The 26471-nt window shown below is 41.3% G+C and overlaps 1 protein-coding gene across 1 annotated transcript in view; it reads left to right on the forward strand.

Moving 5' to 3' along the window:
* The first annotated feature begins 3811 nt into the window (after positions 1-3811).
* DNER (delta/notch like EGF repeat containing) overlaps positions 3812-26471 on the forward strand; it is a 292299-nt gene continuing 269639 nt past the window's right edge. The window contains exon 1 of the mRNA XM_029932873.1: positions 3812-3925. Within this exon, the coding sequence (XP_029788733.1) occupies positions 3812-3925 (114 nt within the window). The remainder of the gene's footprint in view (positions 3926-26471) is intronic.

Below are 26471 nucleotides of genomic sequence, written 5' to 3' on the forward strand. Positions count from 1 at the left end.
GAGGGCATGGATCCGGCCTCTCGGCCCGCATGGGCGCGGACCCCTGGCGGACCTTGCCAGCGCCTCTTCCCTGCTCACCCCAGTTCTCCTGCCTTGCCAGCCTGGGGCTTTCAGGGCGTGCCGCTCCAGGGCCTGGCGGTCACCCTAACCTCGGTACTCCTGGCACGACCGTTGGCCACCAAGTGGCGCGCCCCTCCTGGGCCAAGCCGAGCCGCGCTCCGCTAGAGCGGAGTCTCGGGTGCTTGCCTGGCAGCCCCGAGGAGCCAGCTCTGAGCGTCCCCCCGAGGTGTTGAGTGTCCAGGTGGCCCCTGCCTCCAGTCCCGCTGACTCTGCGTGTGGTGAGGGTGCGCGGCATAATAGTCGGGAGATGGCAGGCTCCGTGCCAGGTGGTCGGACACTTTCTCTTTTTTTCTCCAGCCGTGAGGGCTCTGAAAAGGCAGCCGGAGGCTGAGAGGGCAGCTGCCTTCCTGCGGCCTGCGACCAACCCTTTCTGGGCTTAGGGGGGAATGTTGCAACTGGCGGAGGCGATGGAGGGGACATTGTGCGTGCGGCTCGGTGTGTCGCCCTCCAGGCTGGGCGCTTGGGGCGGGCAGCCGGGGCATGAGCAGGGCACTGAGAAGCTTCGAGGAAGCGCGGGGCGGCGCGAAGGATGGGAGATTGGGGTATACAAGAGGATTTGGCCAAAAATAGTAAATGAGGCTGATTACAAGTATGCTAAAGCTCAGTGAAACCTATTAACCTATTAACGTCAACATTTTCAAATAGGCGTTTTGGTAACGTTGCGTTGGCGGGTAGAAAGAAAATGCCCAAGTCTCCATTCCGGGGCAAGAGCAAATAACAAACTTCTCTATAATTCTTCAATTAAACCAGGTGAATGTGGAACACATTTGGGAGCTCTTTTATACATTTGGAGTGGAGGAGTTTGTTCCATGAAAATTTTATAAAATGCCCCAAGAATTACTTTGGGAATGCCCAAATGGACTCTTCTTTCTGTAGGGAAGAAAGACCACATACCTGAGGAGAGGGGATAAGCTTTGATTTTTTTTTTTTTTTTTACATAGAGGTAAATGGGATTGAGAAGCTTGACCTTGACTGCTAGAAGTTTTGCTATTTCCTAGATTTTTTTTCTTTAGTAGCAAATTATCAACCTGAATCTGTCTCTAGTGTTGTGCCCTTCTTTGGTAATTGGTTCAATAAGCTTTAATTCCCTCGGAGAGATGATGGTGGTGATGAGTGTGAGTGATATGACTGCCCGGAGTGGATTTGGGACAGGAAGACTCTGGGGAATTTGCTGTTGGAACCTTTCTAACCATCGGGACAAAATCTTACCTACTAATTTCCCCTGTTGTTTGATGATTTGTATGACTTAACTGCTGAATTTACGTGTCTGAATTTCATCCTTGAAAGAAATAGTTGATTTGGACTCAGAGAAGAGCAGGGATGAAGAGGAGAAGGTAGGTTAGTGTGTACTTTAGTTTAAGCGAAGGGGGAAAACGGCTGGACATTGGGAATTTAACCCATCTCTGAGATGTGTGTGTGTGTGTGTGTGTGTGTGTGTGTGACTCAAAACCTATAAGAAATCTTCAAGAAAAGGAAAGACCCCTGTTGTGTTTCATAGATGACTAACAGAGAAGCGTAAATATTTTTTTGTCTGAAGTAGTGGTGTGATATATAATGTGATTCATTCAGAAAAGAGTCACAAACTAATACCTAAATACTGCAGAACCAACTGGTTCAAAGCAGATTTGGGCTCCTTGTACAGCTTCCGTTACAGGCAGTGCTCCCCCCAGTGCTGCCCACCTGAGGAGCACCAGTGCGGGGTGTTCGGGGGTCCTCGTTGGAGGGAGAGCTGAACTAGGTGTAATTCTAACAGGAGAGCTTAGCAAATTGGAACCCGATCTGGCTTGGCCATTCAGAACTTAACTGAGATGATTCAGAGCCTTCCAACCTATACAGAACTGATTTCTGATAATTTTAACTTAATCTTTCATGATCTTGCAGCAGTGCTCAAGACTCATTTTCCATGGGGAGAAAAAGGCAATCTCGACAGAGAAGATAAACAGAGCAAAAAAAACCCCAAAAAACAAAAAAACAAAAAAACAAAAAAACACCCAACTGCAAACCTTACACATACTCAATTACAGATAAGGGAAATGGATGTTAGCCACTGCGGCTGGTGGTTACCGAATAGAACCTAGGGCTCACTGGATACATTGGAAATGGAATTTTACCTGCCTATGAGGAGAAAACTTCAAACAGAGAGGGTCACCCCTCCCCCAATCGCAAAGACAATGTTAGCAATGGAAACCATAGAAACTCACTCTGAAGTTTAGCTTCTTTTCTCTTTGTCTCTTTCTTTTCTTTCTTTCTTTTTTCCTTTTTTCAAGAAAATTATGGCAGTCTAAACCACTAGTCACGATTAAAATGGATTCAGGCTGTTTTCTGCTTCTCTGTGGTGACCGACTGTGGGACAAGCCCGTGGAGCCAGGCAGTGCTTCTGGTGTCAGCCGGTGACAGGAGCTCAGAGGATCTGGGAACTGTGTGATGTGAAGGCAGGATGTGTGCGCTCGAGGTTGAGCTGCCCCCGATAAACCTGCTGTGACAGGTGATCTAAACCGATTGAGCCTCAGCTTCCTCATCTTTGGGAATGAGATCTACCTCACAGGGTTTGTGATAAAGAGTCTGATCTGGGTTTTTGACATTGGGCAGCTGACAGCTTTTCAGTATCACACCTTCCTCTTTATTTCTACCACTTTGGGGCAAGCTAAGAAAGCCTGGTTATTGGGGAGGGGTTCAAGCCCCATTAGCCGTGCCCATGCTCTACTGGCCCCACCCCCATCGGCAGCTCCCCCGCTCCCAAGCTTGTTTCCTTTCCCTTTATTTTTAATTAAAAATTTTAAATGTTTATTTTTGAGAGAGAGAGAGAGAAAGAGAGCGAGCGAGCGTGAGCGAGCAGAGGAAGGGAAGAGAGACAGAGATAGGGAGACACAGAATCCAAAGCAGGCTCCAGGCTCTGAGCTGTAAGCACAGAGCCCGACGTGGGGCTCCATCTCACCAATCATAAGATCATGACCTGAGCCTAAGTCCATTGCTTAACCAACTGAGCCACCCAGGTGCACCTCCTTTCCCTTTTTTCTTAAGCAACCCAGGCTGTATTTGGGAGCACCTCATCTCCCCAGAAAGCCCCATTATGTGAGCAAGAACCTGTTCATACACTACAGGTGTGTGTGCGGCATTTTCAGTCTTGACATTCCAACCAAAGTTTGAGTGGGAGACCATCCTGTCCTTGGGATATCCACAGGGTTTTTGGGAAGATTAAATTAATTGTTGTAAATCACTGAGCACCCACAGTCCCCCCATAAATTCCTCCTCTTTCCTTTCTTTTTAAACTTTTGCACACATTTCATATACTCATTACCTAACTGTATGAAGTAGATAGAACAGGTGTTGTCATCTTTTGTCAAATATAGAAATTGAAGCTCATTTTGACTGAATGACCAATCTAAGATCTGATATTTTGATTGCCCTGAAAATCACACAGTACTTAAAATACATAGTTCCTAATTCTTTTATCACACTGAAACCTAGTAAATCATGAGGGTTTAATAGATTCTAAAAATGTATATGGAAATCTACTCTACACAAACATGACAATGATTATGATGATGACAACATGATGGTGGTGGTGTTGACAATGACGATGTTGATGGTGACGGTGATAGTGGTGATGATGGTGACGACGATGATGGTGGTGGTGGTGGTAATTATAATGATGATGATGGTGGTGGTGGTGATGATGGCAATGGCGATGATGGTGATGGTGGTGGTAGTAGTGATTATAATGCTGGTGATGATGATGGTGGTCATGGTGATGATGGTGAAGATGATGATGGTTGTGGTGCTGGTGATGATGATAGTGGTGATGGTGATGATGGTGAAGATGGTGGTGGTGGTGGTGATGATGATAGTGGTGATGGTGATGATGGTGAAGATGGTGGTGGTGGTGGTGATGATGATGGTGGTGATGGTGATGATGGTGAAGATGGTGGTGGTGGTGGTGGTGACGGTGATGATGATGGTGTTTGTGGTGATGGTGGTGAAGATGATGGTGGTGATGATGATGGTGATGATAGTGGTGATGGTGAAGATAATGGTGGTGGTGGTGATGATGATGGGGTGATGGTGATGATGGTGATGATGATGGTGGTGATGGTGATGATGGTGATGATGATGGTGGTGATGATAATGATGGTGATAATGTGGTGGTTGCTAACTCTTTTCTCAAGCACTTGCCATGCACCAGCTCTCTTTTGAGGGCTTTATGGATATAACTCACCAGTCTTCACAGTGTCCTCTGAACTGGGTGCAGTTACCATCCTTGTTATGTATGTCAAGTTCAGAAAAGTTAAATGACTGGCCCAAAGTCACATAGCTAGCAAAGGGTAGAGCTGGCTTTTGAACCAAGTGGCTGGTTTGATGCACAGCTGTGGAGTTTGAAGTCCAACCCTGGTCCTGCCAGTAAGCTGTGGGGCCTTAAGGAAGGGCTATGATGACCTCTTGAAGTGTTATCAGTAAAAAGGAGATGAAATGATTTCGGTCTGGCTTTGCTCTGAAACACTGAACTTGCGTGGCTCTGCCCAGCTGGGGTAAAAGGCCACAGGAATGACAAAGACAGCAAATTCTCCTTATGCCACATACCAAGCAGGACTTTCACTTCAAAGAGTTAGAATTCTGAGTTCCAGATTAAGTTATTTTCCCATGATGCCAAGCAAATGGGCACTGAAATAAAAGAAATAAAAATATTTCTGGTGGGCTTGAAAAAATCTTCAACTTCTAAAAGATCGAGCTTGCTCTTCTCACCTTTTGGGTTCAGTTGGCAAAGCAGGCAGGGGTCAGAGGCCAGTTTTTTCTTTTCTTGAGTTCTATTGGGCCAAAGTAAACATTATTTAAAGTATTTTAATTTGCGTTATTTTGTTCATAAATCTTTTTTTATTATGATGAAGTAATTCTTTGCCACATATTCAGGCTGTCAGACACCTGTTTGTTTTCCCCTTGCGTATTCCCTAGGAATCTTATTACCCTTTGGGATTATAAGGAAAATGTGTCAGTGTCTGCACTTGGAGAGAAATGGGGCTTGTATAGTTGCTTTTTATGCAAGTTAATTTTACTTGCTAAGCTGATTCTAGAATCATCTCTTCTGATTAAACATGCTGACTTGAAACAGTGGCTTTGTTACTGATGAATCCGTTTTTGATGGAAGGTTGCTCACAAACAACAAGAGAAATCTGGTTCTGTGCACAGCATCGATTTCCTCTGGTGGACTTCTCGCATGCACACGCAGTCATGAGCTCATGTGCACGCACACATAGACTCACACATGCATGCTCACAAACTCACGTGGCATTGTGTGCAAAATGTCCAGTGTTCGCTGAGGTGCCAAGGGATATTGCTTCTTTCTCTGGCTTTTCTGTCAACCTTGAACATCAACATTCATACCTCTAAGATGGACTAATGTGTTTGCCTTCTTTTCTTTATAGAAAAGAGGAAATTCACAAATGGAAATGCAGGGAAGGTTTATCAATAAGTGGAAAGAACTATGGGAGAATGAATTTTATTTTATTTTACTTAAGAATTTTTTAAAAAACATTTTTATTTATTTTTGAGAGACAGAGCGTGAGCAGATGAGGGGCAGACACACACACACACACACACACACACACACACACACACACACAATCTGAAGCAGGCTCAAGGCTCTGAGCTGTCAGCACAGAGCCCGATACAGGGTTTGAAGCCATCAACTGTGAGATCATGACCTGAGTTGGACACTTAACCAGCTGAGCCACCTAGGCGCCCCAAGGGGACAGTGAATTTTAAAACATTTTTTAGAAAAATAAAATGTTGCACAAATACAAGGTATACCAAGAAAAGGATTATAAAATTTACCTATAGAATATGATGATACCAGTTTATTCCATGTCCATGATGGTCTTTCTTCAATGAACAGACTCAATTTTTTCTCCCTCCTAGGATGAATTATGTTGCAACCTAAATATGAAAAAGGAACAATTCATTGTATGGAAATTTTGATAAATCTGTGGTTCTTTTTCTTCTGAAATAAAGAATAGTGTCTCAGAAAATTCTCAGTGACCTCATTTTCCTCTGAAATGAAGGAGTTAAAATCCTATAACAATTTCAGTTAAGAGCAAAGCAGTTGCTTTTCTTGGTGCTATTAAAATGAAGTGATTTTTCCCCTTTTGTTTATCTGGCACATTCTTTGGAAACATCACTTTTGTCAGCTTGGCCACCTGACAAAAACACATTCTGTCTTTAGCTTCTTTGCTTAAGCTTCTCACGTGACACGACGGACCCAAATGGTCTTGTTTATGGCCACGTTTCACGAGCATCACACAGGAAAGAAAACCTATCTGCAGCTGAAGGGCATTCAAGTCACAAAGCAGAATGCCCGAGCTGTGTTTTAAGATCTCCTTATGGATCCACGAGGCAGCTGTGGTCAGAGCTGCTTAATCCAGTGGCAGGAGCTCCGGAATCTTGTCCCTCAAACGGAACAGCAAAGTTTCATGGACAGAATTTCTTTATTTTTACCTCTTCCTCCTTCGCTGACGCTCCCCTCACCCACGCAGCTGGTGCCCAACCCTGGCTGCTTCTAAGAATCGCCGAGCTTTAACAGAGATGAGTGCCTGTGTCCAGCTGTCCCCTCGTCCCGGTCCCCCAGATTCTGGCTGCACTGGTCTGGGGTAAGGCGTGGGCGTCGGTGATTTTTAAATGCTGTCCAGGTGATTCTGTATGAGCAGGATTGAAAAGCGCCCCCCCCCCCAAGCGTCTCCCTGCAACCCACCCCGCCCTCCCCTCCCCTTCCCTCCCCTCTTCTCCCCTCCCCTCTCCCCTCCTCTCCTCCCCTCCCCTCCCCTGCACATGCGGAGACAGTAGTACTGTCACATCGGCTCTTGGTCATTCTCACCAGAAGAGCATCTGGTTCCGAAGGGCCCGGCATTCCTCGCGCACATTTTCCTCCAGTGACAGAGGTCTGCATCTCACAGTAGACCAGAAGTCGCCGTGAAGGACCTGATGGATGATGTGCACTGGAGTAGAAAGAGTCCCAGGGTGCACAGGAGTCCCGCTCTGGGTGCAATGGATAAGTAACTCATTGTCCTGTGGTTTGGTTTCCTCATGGGATCTTGATGCTAACGTATCTAGTCCAGTGAGATAGCCCAGGAGGCACCCAATAAAAAGCCTCTGTGCACCCCTATGATAGGAATCTTATTTATTTTATGCCTTCCTTTACAAAAAGTAGGGGGCCTAGAAAGCCCTTCCTCCCCCACGCCCCCCAAATCCTTTCCTACCTGACTTGAGACCAAAATTCCTTCAGTAGAGATTCATTTCTTTGGTTGTGATGTATCAGATGCTGGAAGACTTGGATGCTGACTCCCCACAGCATTCACTTCTGTTGGTTGATTCCTCCTCTGTGCTCTCCTGACCAAGTGGGTGCCAAGAACAGAGAACAATGTGAACTGAGCACACGCTCTGACCTAGACTCTTATGGAATTATTATTCATTGCTTTATTTGAACGCTAACCTGTCTTCAGTCAACATTCACAATGTGAGTCTTAGGCAGTGTCTTCAAGAGAAGGGGCTTCCCTGCTCCCTCCTCCCTTCTCCCCAGGGTGATTGAGGGCAAAATAGGACCCAAGACAGGGACGGGCACCCAGACAGCAGACAGGCACCCATGCAGGAGCTGCACATAGTAGGTGCCCCACAAACACTGTTGAATACATGACTGGCTTCAGTAAGGTGCAGCTGTGGGCACCCCCAGGGCACTGGGCACCGTGGGGAGGATCTCGGGGTATGGGGGGGGGACACTGGTTAGGAGCAGGAAAGCACAAGGACAGATTTAGCCTGTTTCATAACTTTCCCTCGTTCCAGGTCTGTTCCGGGGAGCACATGACAGTTTTCAGTAAATCCTTTGCAGTAGCGTTGGCTTCTAATCTTTCTAATAACGTTTTCTTTTCAAAATATTTTTCTGATGAATTAAATGGGGGGTGGGCAAAGGACAGTCGCATCATGTGTTTCTGTCCCTTTCACACTAAAAGTTAAGAATGGTGTTAAACATTGTTACATGGTTGGAAAAAAATCAAAATGGTAATAATATTTTGTGATGCGTGAAAATATGGGAAATTTGAATTTCAGTGTCCATCAATAAGATTTTATTGATAAATGGCCACACCCATGCATTTAAATTGCCTGTGACTGCTTAGGAGCTCCAGTGACAAAGTTGAGTAGTTGGGACAGATAGGATGTTCCACAAAGCTGAAGATATTTATCTGGCCCTTCCAAGGAAGATGTTTACTGAACATTTCTATAAACGTTGGAAATAATTTACCTTTGCATTTTCATTTACAATACAACCTTGGTTTGTGAGCATAATTCATCCTAGAAACATGTAGGGGCGCCTGGGTGGCTCAGTCAGTTGAGCGTCCTACTTCGGCTCAGGTGATGATCTCACAGTCATGAGTTCGAGCCCTGCATTAGGCTCTGTGCTGACAGCTTAGAACCTGGAGCCTGCTTCCGATTCTGCGTCTCCCTCTCTTTCTGCCCCTCCCCTGCTCACACTCTGTCTCTATCTCTCTGTCTCTGTCTCAAAAATAAATAATTTTTATTAGATTCTGGGAACATGTGTGTAATCCAAAACACCTGTATAATCAAAGTGAATTTCAAGAACCTTTGATTCCGTTGTGATCATGTGACGTTCTGTGTCCCATAATACTCATTGTACAAGACATTGCTCATTTTTCAAATTAAAATTTATTAGAAATGTTTGCTCATCTTGCGGAACAAGTCACTCGCAATTCAAGGTTTTACTGTATTTGACTTAGCTAAAATCAAATTGCTCCCCCTTTTTGCTTCCTCTCAGTCCCTTCTCTTTGCGGGGTGTGTATTGCCAGGTTCCAGGGCAGAGAGACACCCGGACAGACAAACAGAGCCCTGTTGTCTCCAAATTGCTATAATCCCAGGAATCATCCTAGACAGACTTTAACTTTTCATTGTCCATCAGGCCTTGGTTTAATGTATTTGGACACTACACATTAGGCAGTAGGGAAAGGAGATGCCGGCTGTCAGAACTTGGGGTGTGAATTTAGAAGAATCTATGCCCATGGATAAGCTTATTAGGTTTCTTACCCTGGATCCTCCCTCATAAATAGGATGGTTGGAAGGGTTAAGGGGAGGAGCTTGTGAAGCCCCCCAACAGCATGGGCCCCCTGATCGTACAAACTAATTTTATACAAGTGGATGGTTAAGGAAACTTACCTGGGGGTCATACAGCTCGGTGACAGTAGGTGATCTGGGCCCTGGTGCTGTGGCATCGAGTATAGTGTTTTATTATTATTGTACTGCACTTCCCTCAGACTGCTCCATGTTTATGACTTTGAACGTGAGTGCCCAAGGGGACCAGGAGAGGAGGAAGGGGTAATGCTTCCCGTTCTGGCAGTTTTAGTTTCTGGAAGGATGCTCTGCGTTTGTACCATATTACAGATTTTCTTTCTTTAAGAGAGAGAAAAGGCATAAGGCTCTTAAAAAAGAGCGAGGATTTGAGACATGAAATAAGTGTATTTAAGAGAAAAAGGCTCTTGAAAGGAGAAACATGTCTGCTATCTTTGCTAGCAGTTCCTGAAAGCTAGCACATCCTTTAGAATTTCAATGCTGGCCCTTATCTGCTGCTTATAGTTAATTTAAAGAAATGTTTGTCATTCCCTTTGGGTTTCAGAGGCAAATTGAAACTCCTTTATGGAAGGCGTGCTGTGGTGGAAGTAATCACGAGAGATGAAAACGAGCTAAGTCTTTTTTTCACGGGCAATCAGAACCAGAGTCTGTAGTAAATGGGCTGATATCTGCCCAAATGGAAGCACATCTGGTGAAGGGGGAGGCCCGTCTCCCACAACGTTCAGGTCAGATTTCTGATACATGTTCTTCGTTAAATAAAAATTGCGTGCTTAATTTTTTAAAAAATTTCTTTATTTAAATTCAGGTTAGTTAACATACAGAGTAGTATTGGCTTCAGGGATAGAACCCAGTGATTGATCACTTACATATGCCACCCGGTGCTCATCCCAACACGTGCCCTCCTCAGTGTCCATCCCTGATTTCCCCCATGTCCCGCTCACCAACAACCCTGTTTGTTCTCTGCTTGTAAGAGTCTTTTATGGTTTGCCTCCCTCTCTCTTTTTATCTTGTTTTCCTTCCCTTCCCCTCTGTTCAGCTGTTGTGGTTTCACATCTGAGTGAAATCATGATGTTTGACTTTTCTCTGACCGACTTATTTCACTTGGCACAATACACTCTAGTTCCATCCACATTGTTGCAAATGGCAAGATGTCATTCTTTTTGATCGCCAGGTACTATTCCATTGTAGGTACATGCCACATCTTCTTTATCCATTCGTCGGTTGGTGACATTTGGGCTCTTTCTATATGTAATTTGGCTATAGCATGCTTAATTTTCAAGCAGCATGGAATGTAGTAGAGCAGGCAAAGTGTTAAGTATCTCCTCAGTATGTTACCTTAGAAAGGAAAGACTTTATTTAGGAACTATGGAAAGAAAAACAAAATCTCTGACTTCAAACTGACCTCCCTATTGTTCCTTATACAAAGATTTCCAGATTTCTTTCTTTCTTTTTTCCCATTAAGTTATAACTTACCTACGGTGAAATTTACCCTTTTAAGCATTTGGTTCTATGACTACTACCATAATCAGGGTATAGAACAGCTCATCACCCCCATACATATCTTCATGCCCTTTGTAGTAAACTCTACGTCTAGCCTCAGCCCCTGGCCACCACTGGTCTGATTTCTGTCCTCATAGTTTCACTTTTTCATAATATCTTATAAATGAGATCATGCAATATGTGTGCTTCTTATTAACATAATGCTTTTGATGTTGAGCCATGCTATGGTATGTATCCAGAGTTTGTTTCTTTTTATTGCTGCAGAGTATTCCATTGTATGGATATACTATTATTTGTTCTTTTACGTGCTGATGACATTTGGATTGTTTCCAGTTTTGGGTGATTGTTCAGAATGCTGCCATAAGCAGACACTCAATTTTTGTTTCAAAGAAACACCTAGGGGTGAGGTTTCTGGGTCATGTAGTATGTGCAAGTTCAACTTCATAGGAAGCTGCCAGACTGCTTTCCAGGATGGCTGGACCATTGCGCGTTCCCTCCGCAGCACGTGACAGTTTCTGTTGCTTACATCCTTGTCAGTTCTTGGTTTTGTGGCCGATTCAGATTTTAGCTGTTCTAGTAGATGTACATTGTTCTTCCCTTATGGTTTTAATTTATTTTCCTCACGGTTAATGATTTTAAACATTTGAAAAATACACATTTGCCATCTATGCTTATTGTTTGATGGGTACAAAATTCTTTCTATATTTTGGGTACAAATCCTTGGTTTGGTATGTGGCTTGCAAATATTTTCTCCTAATCTGTGGCTTGTGTTTTCTTTTTCTTACCAGTGTCTTTCAAAGGGCTGGTTTTAAATATTGATGAAGTCTAGTTTATTGTTTCCTTTTGTGGTTTGTGCTTTCCTGTGCTCTGAGAAATCTTTGACCTAAGGTCATGAAAATTTCCTTCTGTTTTCTCCTAGAATCATATTGTTTGATGCTTATGTTTGGGTCTCTGACCCAGTTTGAGGTCATTTTTGTATGTGGTGCAGTGTATTGTTGATTTTTATTCACTTTTGGCATATAGATATCCAGTTGTTCCAGAAACATCTGTTGACAAGACTATCTCCACTGAATTATGTTGGCAATTTGTTGAAATCATTTGACTATAATATATGGGTCTATTTCTAGACTCTATTCTATTCCATTGACTATTTTTTTAAGTTTATTTATTTATTTTGAGAGAGAGAGAGTGTGTGGGAGGGGCAGAGGAAAAGGGAGACTACCAAGCAGGCTCCACGTGCAGTGTGGAGCTCGATGCAGGGCTCAAACTTGCAAACCATGAGATCATGACCTGAGCTGAAATCAAGATTTGGGCTCTTAACTGACTGAGCCACCTCCACTGACTTTATATATTTATCCACAGTGTGGAATTGGTTATTATAGTTTCATAGTAAAACTTGAAATCAGGTTATGTGAGTCTTTTAAATTTGTTCTGCCTGCCTCCCAAATATTACACATTGTTTCTCTGATACTCAAAATTAACTGGGAGTCTATATTTTTAATTTGCTAAATCTGGCAACCTTACCTCAAAGGCTTGACTAATCCCTACTCCAGTTCCAAGATCTTTCTGAAGAGTACATCAATGGCACTTTAAATTCTTGCAGAACAATTATATAGGCAAATTTTATTAACTTGCATCAAACAGATTAATTTTGCTCATAGTTTTACATGTCCCTGGGCCCTTAAAAATTTTTTTTACATTTATTTATTTTTTGAGACATAGATTGAGACAGAGCATGAGCGGGGAGGGTCAGAGAGAGAGAAGGAGACACAGAATCTGAAGCAAGCTCCAGACTCTGAGCTGTCAGCACAGAGCCCGATGCGGGGCTCGAACCCACAAACCGTGAGATGATGACCTGAGCTAAAGTTGAACGCTTAACTGACTGAGCTACCCAGATGCCCCTTCCTGGGCCCTCTTAGGAACAACTGTCAAACTGCGTCAGGGCATTTAAATCTGTGAAAATATAGTGAAAAAAGCCCATTGGTAAACTAACCTATCTTCTTTCCACCCCTTCTGCTAACCACACGCTTTACAATCACAGTTTGCATTTTGATGTGTAGTTTTACACAGAAGCGTACACGAAGCATGTGTAGATGCTCATCTAAGCAGGCAGCTATAATGTATGGAAATAAAAGCATCCTGTGCATTCTGCTCTGTGACTGTTTCTTCATCTGTTTTGAACATCTTACTTTGAACACGTCTTAAAACAGAAAGCAAACTCATTTTCTGATGGCTGAATAGTGTTCCTTTGTGTGGTTGTGTATGTTTTAGTCCTTACTGAAGTATATTATTTCCATTTTTTCAATCGTAAATAATGTTTCAGTGACAACACACACACACACACACACACATACACACGGTGACATATATGTGTGTATAGATGTCAAAAGTCACATACATTAAATACTCTAATATTGCTAAATTGCTATCCAAAAAGTTTGGAAAGTTTTGCATATTTACTCAGCATGTGAGAATGCTTGTTTACCCACATTTTTGTCATTCGTGGGTTTTCCCGAGTTTCTTTTATTTTGTGTTAACCAAGAGACAAACGTGGCATCTTATTGGTTCTCTTTGGATTTTAAAAATTAAAAATGAGGGTGAACATTTCTTAAGAATTTGTTTGTATTTTTGCCTAATTTTCTTTTGGGTTCTTTTGGGTTTCCTACCTTTTTTTCCCAACCACTTTATGCCTATTGTAAGAAGGGTTGGTATGAACTTTCTAAATTGTATTTAAATACTTGTAATTTATCTTGATTTTTTCTTTGAGCCTGAAACACTTCAACTATTTTGTTAAGATCCTTCTCCTCCATCTTTTTATTTATTTATTTTTAAATTTTGTAAATGTTTTATTTATTTTTGAGAGACACAGAGAGAGAGAGAGAGAGAGGGAGAGAGAGGGAGGGAGGGAGAGAGAGAGAGAGAGAGAGAGAGAGAGAGAGAGCAAGAGAGAGCACAAGTGGGGCAGGGGCAGACAGAGAGGGAGACCCAGAAACTGAAGCAGGCTCCAGGCTCTGAGCTGGCAGCACAGAGCCCGTTGCGGGGCTTGAACTCACAGACTGGGAGATCATGACCTGAGCTGAAGTCAGCCACTTAACCAATTGAGCTACCCAGGTGCCCCTTCTTCCTCTTCTTCTTCTTCTTCTTCTTCTTCTTCTTCTTCTTCTTTTTCTTTTTTTAAAAGGCATACTCAATGCATTGTTCCTTTAATAATTGGCATGGGTTCCTTAGTATTTTGTTAAAATCACCAAATTAATCTTAATGGCATTATGGGATAATAGAGTATTTCTTAAAAGTTCTTGATTGTGTAATGGTCTGATTGCAAAAAGTGCTGTTCATCCAGGCTAAGGCAGAAAAAGGTTCATCTTAATATTCAGCAAAATGCAAATCTCCCTCCTGCTTTAATCTCCATATCATGTTTTGAACACGTCCCCCCTGAGAACAACCTCATTTCTCCTGACCGGGGATTTTTGTGGTCCTCTTATCTTTGTTTTCACTTTTTAAAATTGGCCATTGGTATTTTTGGTTGTGCAAAAGGGAATTCTTTTATTTCTATAAGAAAAGCCTCATAATGAGAAAATAATAGAGACAGAGAAATGAGAACTAATATTAGCATTTCTATGAGGCCTAAAATAAACTCTCAGTTGGAGAGAACTAAACTTAATGTTATTATTTTTGTCTTTCACAAAGGGAGGGTAGGACAGGGGGTGGGCAGGGGGTTTGGGGGCTGTACTGACCAAAAGGGAAATGTTCTTTTTTTGTTGTTGTTGTTTCCTAAGGAAGACAATTGCTACTATCATGTTTGACCTTCATAGTGTTAAAAATGCTGCTAAAAGTGATGCTGGCCCTTTATAATGTCACAGTTGTATTTTATGTGAAGTTTCCCCTGCCTTCCTTACCTGCAAGGGTCTTTAGAGATGCTCTGTATGCTTAGTAGAGGTGTTTTTCAACCAGAGCCTGTGGGAATTTAGGGAAAGCCGAGAGCCTACTTTCCTACACGTGTATGTTTCTGATTCCCTTAAAAACAGCCTCCTCAGTAAGGCTGGGTCTTCTTTCCCAGAATGGAGAGTCTTTACTCTTGTCAGAGCCCCCCAAGACACCTGCTGCCTTCATGGCTCCTCGAGATGACGGGCTGTTTGCCTCTTCACATAGACTCTTAACCGGAAACCTGCAAAGAAGCACGTCTAACTGGAGAGTTCTAGTACTCTATTCTCAGGGCTCTGACCACAATGCGTTGGGAAGAAACTTAATGCATAGAAAGGAACGTCAATGGATGTTGTGCGTATTGCAGTAGAGAGACAGTAAAGGCTTAAACTATCCCATGGTTTCTCATAAGTGGCCTTAATTACATGCCATCCCAGGTATGTCTGTGGGATCCGTGTTATCTTAACATTTTTTTTGTTGAGGTACATTCATGTAATATAAAAGTAACCACATTAAGGTGAACAATTCCATGGCGTTCAGCACATTTACAATGTTGTACAATCAACATCTCTGTCTAGTTCCAAAATATTTTCATCACCCCGAAAGGAAGTGCTGTATTATTCAATAGCTGGTCCCACTCCTTCATTCCCCCAGCGGCTGGCAGCCACCAGTCTACATTCTGTCTCGATGAATTTACCCGTTTTTGATATTTCATGCAAATGGTATAATTTGTGACCTTTCGTGTGTGGCTTCTGTCACTTAGCATAATTAGAGATTCATCCAGATGTATCAGTAGCTCATTCCTTTTTATGGTTGAATAATATTCCACGGTGTATACATAGGATATTTTATTTATCCATTCATCCGTTCATGGTCATTTGGGTTGTTTCTACCTTTTGGCCATCGTGATGAATGCTTATGTGAACATGCCTGTGTAAGTCATTGTTTGAGTACCTGTTTTCACCTCTCTGGGGCATAGAAGTAGCAGAATCTCTGGGTCATATGGCAATTCTATGTTTAACTTTTTGAGGAACCTCCATAGGGATTTCCATTTGTGTTTTCTTATACAGCCTGAGCCCCAAGATCCTCCCTGGCATGATTAGTTGTCGCTTCTACTCACAGGCCAGACTCAGGTCTTCTTGTATTGTCCCCACCTGGGCACAGAGCAGCCCGTATGTTCATTCCTGACCTGGTTTGTGGCCCTGATTCTCTTTGACACTCTACTTGCCTGACTCGGTGGCCATTGCATGGGAGAACCCAGCATCCTGTGGCTGTGGCTCTGTCTCCAGAGAGCTCTGTTCTCTGGCTCAGCCTGGGCCCTGCCCCTCTGTCCAGTGATTCATGCCTCAGTCTAGTTCCTCTTGTCTGCTGAGCTTTTTTGGGAAAGAAATAGAGAACTTGCCAGGGCACTTGAGCTACCATGAATCAGTGGTCCTAGATGTCATTGTTCAGATTGCCTCATTTTACTGAGGAGGAAACTGAGGCCAGAAAGTTGGGAAAAAAATTATGCAAGCCCATTCAGGTCATTAGTGGCTGGATGGAGCTTGAGAAAGGGCTTTAACCTCTGGTTGGGTGACCTTCAGGCTACCCTGTGCCATCTCCTCTCCTAGGCCCAGGCACCCATCAAGCACATTGGATAGGTCACAAGGAGGAACAGAGCCTCTCCAATGGTCACTGTGAGTTATAATACCATCTGAGCTGACTTGTTTGTTAAGGAACTAGCTGATGCGGGTTTATGTTGAGCATTTCTAGTGTTAGTTTTAGTGGGTTCAGTGTAAATGAGTTTAGGTGGGCTGTGGGATCTGCGGCTCCAACGATGAGCCGAAGCAGGGTGGGCTGGCCCGGAGATCCCTTGTGCCTAGCAGCCATCCCCAGGCACCTGGCTTCCTACCACCTGAACCTGTGGACTGTCCATGGGGATGGAGATGGGCAGTGCACTTGGGAAAGGAGTGGGAATGGGAGGTTTTGCAGGCTTGATATGGCTTCTAAGGCACAGACCCCCTCTCGCCAAAACAAAACAAATACAAGCCCACTTCAGGGAGATGGCAGTTCTGGCAATTCTGGGGGGTTTGTGGCCCACAGAAGCTCATGAAACAATTAAATCCTCAGGTCAAGAGTTCAGTGTGAACTTCTGCTTATTGCCAATCCCACTGGTCCCATGGCCTGGGGTCTTCCAGGCCTGTCCAACTCACAGTCTCACACTCAAGTGCTCTTTTTTGCAGAAAACTGGGAGCGGAGAGGAGACGGCATTCTTTGCTTTTCAATGCAATACTAACTATGTAGGGAACTGACCATTCCGCTGACCATTTCTGGGGACCAGACACCATCTTCTGGGGATGGGGGTGGCTGGGGATTTACAATAAAAATGTTCTCATGGGTATTCAGACTCAAATGAAATAGCTGGTTACTTGCATGTCTAACCCTGTGTGAGGTTACTTCCCTCACACTGTATTTTGTAATTATCACATTGTTTTGGAGGAGTTTTCTCTATTTGATAGCTGAGAAAACTGAAGTGGACAGAGGTTCGTGGTGGTGGGCCAAGGTTATGCAGCAGGTGGGTTGAGGTTGGAGTCACCTGTCCTCCCTTCCTTCATATTATTACAGCTCTTTGCTCCTCCATGTGATATATAAAAAAATTCTTCATACCAGGTGCTGAGCACAGTTCTCAAATACACACTACTTAGTTGAAGACTATGCAGAATGAATCAGAGTGGTGCAGGTATTAACTGTAATCATCACAGTTAAGGGCCATGTTAGATAGGCAGGCCATTGTTTTGTGATGGACTCATAGTGTAAAACCATCTTCATCTGGGTCAGAAACAGTTTTCCTGCATGGCTTAATACCTTTGCCCAGTGCCATCAGAAATAACTATTAAAGTACAATTTTATATTTTAACTTCTAGAAAAAAACCTCTAAAGATCAAATTAGTTTTAGTAAAATGGTTATTACCTTACATAATCACTTATAAAGCTCAGTAATTTGGTTAATGACAGCTAAAAGCTGATAGAAGTACTGATTTTAAGATGGTTATGGTTTCTGTGTGTTTGCATAGTATGAACAGACCAGAAATCCAATGAAGTATTTGGGTTTTTAAGTAGAAATATAGTTACTTAAATGTACATTGAACACTCCTATAGGGACTTGAGTGATTAAGTGGTATCTAATTTTTCATCTTATGGATGGGACAAATGAAGACCAGAGAGGTTTGAAGACCAGGCCAGATCAAAGATTTTCCACACTGACTGTATTAATTAGAACTCTTTGAGTTGCAAGCAACAGAAAACTCTTTGAGTTGCAAGCAACAGAAAACTCAATTCAGATGGCTCTAGCAAGAAGGAAGTCTGTACGTTCATATAACTGAAAAGTAGAGACAGTACAGTATCAGGGAGCTCAGCTAATACCACCTGAGTGGTGAGTCTCTCCACTTCGCAGTCCCACTTTCCTGTCTTGGCTTTACTCTTACATTCCAGATAGTGACCCCTGGCAGCTCTGGGTGCACACCATCCTTACTGTCAGCAACATTAAGGGAACAGAAAGCCTCTATTCTCTAGTTGCTCCAGAAAGTCCTGAGGTTAGCTCTGGTTGTATTGACTGGGGTCATGTGTGTACATTTAAATCAATCATTGTAACTAGGGGGTTGGATTCTGCTGATTGACCAAGGCCCGGGTCACATGCCCCAGCTAAACCGCATGGATCAAGATTGAAAAGAGGTCTTTTCTTAAGGAAACTGGGGTACTATTCTTAGAATGAGGGAAAATAGCTACTGGGAATGAAGTCAACAGATTCCCAGTACACCCTACTGCCTTTCTCCTTGTGTCTATTCATATTTGAATGGAATTTCACCAAAAATGAATTCCTCTGTCTGCTTCTTTGCAGTCTCTGATCTGTCTTACCAAGATTTCTTGGTGGGGGCACTTTTTATGGTGGCTGCGTATAAATTTCATTGCCCATATTAATCTCTGTTGTCTCATTTCTATTGTGATATATTTTATTAGAGAGCATATCAAGATAAGTTAGTTTCAAAATATTACCATATATATTTTAGGAGGACTCTAAATCTGTCTCTCTTTTTCTCTCTCACTCTCTCTCTCACACACACACAATTTTAGAAAATGTGTATGTGTTTTAATATCTGGCATTGAACAGTTTTTCAGAATTGCTTATCTGATATGCATTTTGTCTTGATTTCACAGACATATAAATTGATAAATGACTTACAGGTGATAATCAGCTGAAGTTCCCTCATCAATTTACATTCTCTAATGTGAAAGTGATTATTGCATGGATTGGAATCTATTTAGTGGTTGATGTAGTAGGAGACATGGGACTTGGAATCAGATGACCCAGGTTCTGGCTTGGCCACTTTGTAGGATGGAGAAAGAATTTGTTTTGTAAGAGAGAAAGTCACACAGCTGACTAGAAAACTGATTTGAAGACTTCAAATCAATCATCAGTTAACAATGGGGGAAAATAGATAATTCTTCTGTGTAATCTGAAGAATCTGAAGTAATTTATAGATATAATGTTCCTTCAAGGAGGGGAGCCTAACTCCCACACCTTAACTGTGGAGTGGTGCATGGTGACATCTTTCCAGATAATACAGTGTACAAAGGGGGGTGGGTAAAGGGACATCTTACAGTGGAGACATCAAACACGACCACCTCATCCACGGGATCAAGGTCAATGTCAAAAGGGATAAAACATCTTAATAGTATGTACCCTTGACATGATTTGATGAAAATTGCTCTTTGCTTCTGTGATTTTCTTCCCCCAAACTCAGATCCCATCTAATTATGAGAAAAACAGCAGACAAATTCTAATTGATGGACATTCTACAAAATACCTGACCATTACCCAAAACTTCAGAGTCATTAAAAACAAGGAGAGCCTGAGAAACAAACTCTCCTAGCCAAGAGGAACTTGAGAAGCCATGATCGCTACATGTAATATGGGATCCTTTAACAGAAAAGGGGACATAGAGAAAAACTAAGGAAATCTGAAGGAAGAATAGACTTTAGTCAATAGTAATGTGTCAAATTGGCTCATTAATTGTGACAGATATATCATACTAATGTAAGATGTTAAAACAAAGGGAACAAGCTATAGTGTATATGGGAGCTCTCTGTACTATTTTTATAACTTTTCTGTAAATTTAAAACAATTTAAAATTAAAAAGTTTATGAAAAGAAAATGTGAAATTTGACCCATGTTTTAATAATCTTGAGTTACTATGGATAATCCACAGTTGGGTTTTTAAAGAAAGAGAAATCAATTCAATTTACTAGATATCTGTAATATTCTTAAAATTATTATAGTACCTGATACTTACTGTGTGTTGGGTAGTATTCTAAACACTTTACACATACCAATTTAGGTCATCTTTTTAACCACACAACAGAGTATATGCTGTTATTATTGTCATCATCTCCATACCTCATTCTAATTTTACAGAAGATGAAAATGAAGAACAGAAAGTTTGAGTGACTTGCCTAGAGTCACACGGTAAGTGGAGGAACTGGGCTGTAAACTGTGTTCTTCACAGCATGCTGTATTTTTTCCGTTTTGCTTTGGTGCTAGCCATGCTCCCTCTTAACTAGCTTACATTTGTGACTCTTTTGTGTTCAAATACTAATAAAATATGTATATAGAGGTGTGTGTGTGTGTGTGTGTGTGTGTGTGTGTGTGTGTGTAACAGGAGACTTGCAGGATTACCACTACCCAGCTTTGAGTCATATTGTGAAATTTAACATAGCAGTAAGCCCTTCAAACTGACTAGGTATACTTATGTTCTCTCATATATTCCATGCTTTGAGCATAGGACAAATTGACCGTAGGAATTAGTTCAAAAATACACTGGTTAAACAATTGGTATTGGAAAAACTGAATATCCACATGCAAAAAAATGAAGTTGGACTTTACACCATACAGGAAAATTAACTCAAACTGAATCAAAGACATAAATGTAAGTGCTAATAAGTGGTAAAACTATAAAATTCTCAGAAGAAAACGTAGAAGAAATATTTCATGACATTGGATTTGGCAGTCATTTCTTAAATATGACACCAAAAGCACAGACAACAAAAGAATATATAGGTAAATTGGACTTCATCAAAATTAAAAACTTTTGTGCATCAAAGGATACTATTAACAAAGTAAAAGGCAACTCACAGAATAGGAGAAAAGTTTGCAAATCATATATCTAATAAGACTGATGTTCAGAATATATAAAGAACTCCTAGAAGTCATTGACAAAAAAGCAAACAACCAAATTAAAAAATGAGCAAAGGATTTGAATTGACATTTCTCCAAAGAAGATATACAAGTGACTAATAAGCACATGAAAATGTGCTCGATTTCACAAGTCATTTGGAAAATGCAAATCAAAACCATAGTGAGATACTGCTTCACATTTTAGTTATAAGAAATCCCAAATAGCAGGTGTTAGAGAAATTGGAGCCCTTGTGCATTGCTGATGGGAATGTAAAATAGTATATCCGCTGTGGAAAATGATATGGAAAATCCCCCCATTAAACATAAAATTACTATATAATCCAGCACTTCTACTTCTGAGTATATACCCAAAAGAAGTGAAAGCAAGAACCTGGAACAGATATTAGCACACTCATGTTCATAGCAGATTTATTCATAATAGCTGAAAGTTAGGAACAACTGAATTACCTATTGATTCCTGAATCAATTAAAGTCAAGCCTAAATAAATATGAAACTGATGGATTTTTCTTGTAATTTGTCCAAATCATCTAAAAATTTAAATTTATTGACATAAATTATTCATAATCTCCTCCTGTGATTTTTAAAGGATCTGTAGTATCTGTAGTGATGGCTCCAGTTTTGTTGTTTATATTTATTTGTGCTTCTCTCTCTTTCCTCATAGTCTTGCCAGGAGTTTCTTGATTTTATTAATCTTGTCAAAAATTCTATCTCTCTCTCTTTTTTTAACCTATTTTATTAATTTCTGTTATCTTTATATTTTATTTTTTCAACTTTTATTGGGTTTAATTGATTTTTTAAAAAATTTCTGGAGATGAATGCTTAACTTCTTGATTTTTAAGCCTGTTGTCTTTTGTAATATATATATTTATGGCTATACCTTTTCTCCTAATCTTGGCTATAGCTATATCACATAGTTTTGGCATATATTATTTTCATGATCATTATTTGAATTTCTTTGTAATTTACCTTGTAATGTTTCTTCTGCCATAAATTATTTAGATTTGATCATTTGGTTAATTTTTAAGAATTTTGAGTTTTTCTAGTATTGATTTCTAATATAATTCCACCATTAATTTTTTTTTACATTTTATTTATTTTTGAGAGACATAGAGAGACAAAACATGAACAGGGGAGGGGCATAGAGAGAAAGAGACACAGAATCTGAAACAGGCTCCTGCCTCTGAGCTAGCTGTCAGTACAGAGCCCGACACGGGCCTCAAACCCATGAACCATGAGATCATGACCTGAGCCGAAGTCAGACGGTCAACTGACTGAGCCACCCAGGTGCCCCCATTAATATTTTGATTGTGTATTTGTATAGTTATTTTGTTCTGTTAAATTTTGCGATATATTTTGTGCATATAATTCATAATTATTGCATTTCTAGTGAATTGAATATTTTATTCAATATTATCATTTGAAATGTTTCTTTTAGCTCTAGTACTTTTTTAAAAAATATATTTATTAATGTTTTATTTATTTTTGAGAGAGTGAATGAGTAGGGGAGTGGCAGAGAGAGAGGGATAGAGGACCCAAAGCAGACCCTTCAGACAGTAGAGAGACCAATGTGGGGTTTCAACTCATGAACCGTGAGATCATGACCTGAGCTGAAGTTGGACACTTTAACCACCTGAGACACAAAGGTGCCTGTATGTTTTTTTCTTAAAGTTTGCCATGTCTATGTTAACACAGACATATCAGCTTTCTTTTGGTTAGTGTTTGCATAGTGTATCTTTTTAAAAATAGTTTCACTTTCTATCTTTTTGTATTCATACATTTAATGTGAGTCTCCCGTAAGTAGCATCGATTTGGGTTTTGTTTTTTACGTAGTTTGATGATAGTTGTCTATTAATGGGGAAATTTGGTTCCTCTATATTTAGTTACTGATATAATTGGGTTTATTTCTACCACATTATAGCTTTGGTTCACTTTTATTGGTAAAGTGTTACCCCTGAAGTTCTTAACCCCACCCAAATGAGGGGGATTTGTCAGACTAACCATTAAAAAAATTTTTTTTATGTGAGCAGGGGAGGGGCAGAGAGAGAGGGAGACACAGAATCTAAAGCAGTCTCCAGACTCCACCAGCACAGAGCCTGACGCTGGGCTTGAGCCCATGAGCCGTTAGATCATGACCTGAGCTGAAGTCAGATGCTCAGCCAACTGAGCCACCCAGGCACCCCACAGGCTAACCATTTTTAACAGGCCCTGAACTTCATTTTTCACCCCCCTGATTTAGTGAACTTGTCATGATTCTTCTCAATTTCTCAGTATTTTAACAATCTCTTCTGGAAAAGTCAGATATTTCCGGAGGAAAAGCCTTCCCAAGTGCTGAGTTCCTTTCTTGTTTCAGATCTTTCCCTGTAATTTTTCACAGCCTTGCTAGTCACCCCTCACCCTCACCACCCCTCTGCCCCCTCCCCACCTCCTGGCTTCAGAGGGCTTGAATCACTGTTTTTACAGCTTGTTAGTTGTTCTCAGCAGGACTGCTGGTCTGAATACCCAAACCCAACTTTACAAGAAAGATAGGTCTAAGACTGATGTTTAAAAAAAAAAGTTATGAAACTTTACTCACATAAAATCTAGTATAATCCATTCATTCTTAATAACTGGTCACTGGTAAGAGTAAACTTGACCTATTATGAGATCTAAGAGATGTGAGAAGCAGAATTGCCGTCAGAATGAAACAGTCATTCCAAGAGTTACAAATAGGCACACACACACAACATGCATACATGGCAAGAGTATAAATCTATCATTTTACTTACTCCCCCATCACACTTGTCAACTTCTACCCACTTTATGATTTACTCCTTTATTGGGTTCACTGTTTATAGTCTGTCTCCCTCCTGCTGGAACCGAACCTCCATGAGGGCAGGAGTTTTGGTTTTTTTCACAGGTGTAATCCAAGCCCTTGGAACAGTGTCTGCCTGTGGGTAATAAATAACTTACTATTAACATTTGTTGAGTGAATGAATGAGTAGGCCTGGAAAGACAGAGCTGGAAGGGAGATTGGATTTACTCTGTTCACTTACTTCGACAATAAACATTTTGTCAAATCCTGGTCCCATCCAGGCCCTGGCACTGGGCAAACGAGGATAAATTAGGTATGTTCCCTCTGCACTGTTGTTAATAGGCAGGTGGAGAAACAGGCTCAGAGAGGGTAAATGACTTGCCCATGCTACTCAGATTAAGACTCCAAAGTAGAAATCTGCAAGACATATTTTGCTTTATAGGGAAAAAGAGGGGGAAAATATCCTTCCCCCTCCACTGGTGGTTCTCAACCCTGACTACATCGTAGGCAAGATCCAGGTGAGTAGTTGCTTGGGCCCTATGCTAGACTGATCACATCTGATCTAGGTCACACAACATACTTTTATGTTATTTGAAATACCGTCTTTCTTCTGCTTTCTTGGTTGAAAGCTTGGCTTGGTTTCTTTTGCTAATATGGGTCTGCTCAAAGAAACAGTAAGCCTTACGTGAAGAGTGTGGAATGATTTAAATTGGTGATTCTGTGTTATTTTCCTGTCTCTCACATTCATCCAGCTTATGGGATTCTATGTTAGCCCTCCAGTCCCCTCACTCATTGGACTCAGGGATTTGGATCTTGGTTCTGTGGCCTTAAAGGAGTTACTTAATATCTCTGGGCCTCATCGCTCTTGTCTCTAATAAAGCATATCTTTTCTGGTTGCTAGGGAGGCAACAAAAATGCAGAGAATGCTTTGACCAGTCATTTGCCGTCTCCTTTCTGTCCACCAGGACTTTCTGTCTCTGCAGGGAAGAATTTCCCAAAGCTTTGATTATTGTTATTTGTCATTATAAATTTCCCTGTGCATATTGTGCTAAAGCCTGTATGAAATGGACTCAAGTATTTGCAGAATCATCTGATGTATTTTCTGCAAGGCATCTATGGAAGTACTTTTCCTGGTTCTTTAGTCTGGGCCCCCTTAAGAGCAACAAAAGAAAAGAAGTTTATTTTACTCCTTTTGCTTGGCGGGGGTCCCTGGAATAGATTAGTGAAGTAAACTTTTGTTTGTGTCTGTTCCCCTCCTGTTGACTTCAAATGAGGATCATTATAGTGAAAAGTCAGTTGTCCTCGAATCCTGAATGTGTGCTTTGTGGTTCACTATTCCCATTAATGAGACCAGTTCTGGCATTGAATTGCTGAATTAAGATATGTCATAAGGGCCACATTATAGTAGAAACGAAGTATTTTATAAGGGCCGACATGACTTGTAATGATCTCTCTCAAGCTCATGGTTGGATCCGTTGCTTTGTTGTGTCCAAGATTTCAATTTTTGTTGCTTGAGAGAAAGATATTTTTTATGCTGCCTGAATCAGGTCGGTTGGGTTTTGCCTGGTAATTCCCTTTTTGCATTATTTTCTGTAGAATTTGACAAATGATTAATAAACATGACACATTCCTGTCTTACGTATGTTTCTTTGGGGAAATTACTGGAGTTTGTAGTTGGCTGTCCATCGGACTACCTCGTTGATAATGTGAGTGTGGAAAAGAAGCTTTAACATGGGGTTGATCATTTGGAAGATTTGCCCTTAAACAGCCTGAGACAGCAGTGGCCCACGAGGGAAATAATGGCAGCCTTCAGATATAATTACTCGAGTTACACTTGCTAAGGGTTGTTCGATTTAGAAATCCTACATTTGAATGGAAGAATGAACTCTTAGGTCTTGGGCGGTATGCTAGAAAGTTCTAGATGAGGAATTAGGAGGCCAGCTTCTGTCATTAACAGAACCTTGGGCAAATCGCCTAACCCTTCTGGGATTTAGTTACATCATCTCAATGACGGAAGATTGGCTTTCAGGTTCTGTGAGGTCCCTTTGAAGGCTGTGATCATTTCAATGGTAGGAGCTCTGAAACCATGGAGCAAGAGAGGACTGTTGGCAGTGCCAGCCCCTTCCACCCCCCCCCTGCACTCTGGATTCGAGGGAGTTTGCATGTGTGTGCATATGTTTTTAAAATTCAGGAAGCACCAAGGGATTTTCACACTTGTAGGTGGTGGCATTTCCTCTTTATCCAATTTGAGTTCAATGGGTCCAACAGATTTTGTTTTCTGCCTTGATACCCCCCAGGTTCCAGCATTTTCTAGTATGCTGATGTGAATGCTGTCTTCTTGCTTCTTTTCCCTCAGTACACATTAAGGCTAGGATAAATTGTGTGAATAGACACATTTTTTATTTTTATTTTTTTGTGTTGAGATTATTTTATGGAAGATAAACAAATGTGATTTTAGGACTGAATAATGGACAATGCACTGGGTGGCTGCTGGAAAAGACTTATGTAAAAGTGTCATTATAATGTCACTAGTAATGTATTGAAACCAAGAAAATTATGTTTGCTAGAACTCATCACATGGAGCACTGGCTTAATGAAGGCTAACATTCATTTAGGGAGTGCGCATTAGGTGTTAGGCTATCTTCTAAGAGTTTTACAGGATTACTCACTGAATACTAAAAACAATCCTCAGATGGATTCCTCCTCCTCCTCCTCCTATTACTGTTATTGAAGAAACACATTTGTAAATGGTTTTAAACTTTGCATATGTTTAAATGGGTTTCAAA

This window comes from Suricata suricatta, chromosome 3 (genome assembly GCF_006229205.1).
Source record: "Suricata suricatta isolate VVHF042 chromosome 3, meerkat_22Aug2017_6uvM2_HiC, whole genome shotgun sequence".
Lineage (NCBI taxonomy): Eukaryota > Metazoa > Chordata > Mammalia > Carnivora > Herpestidae > Suricata > Suricata suricatta.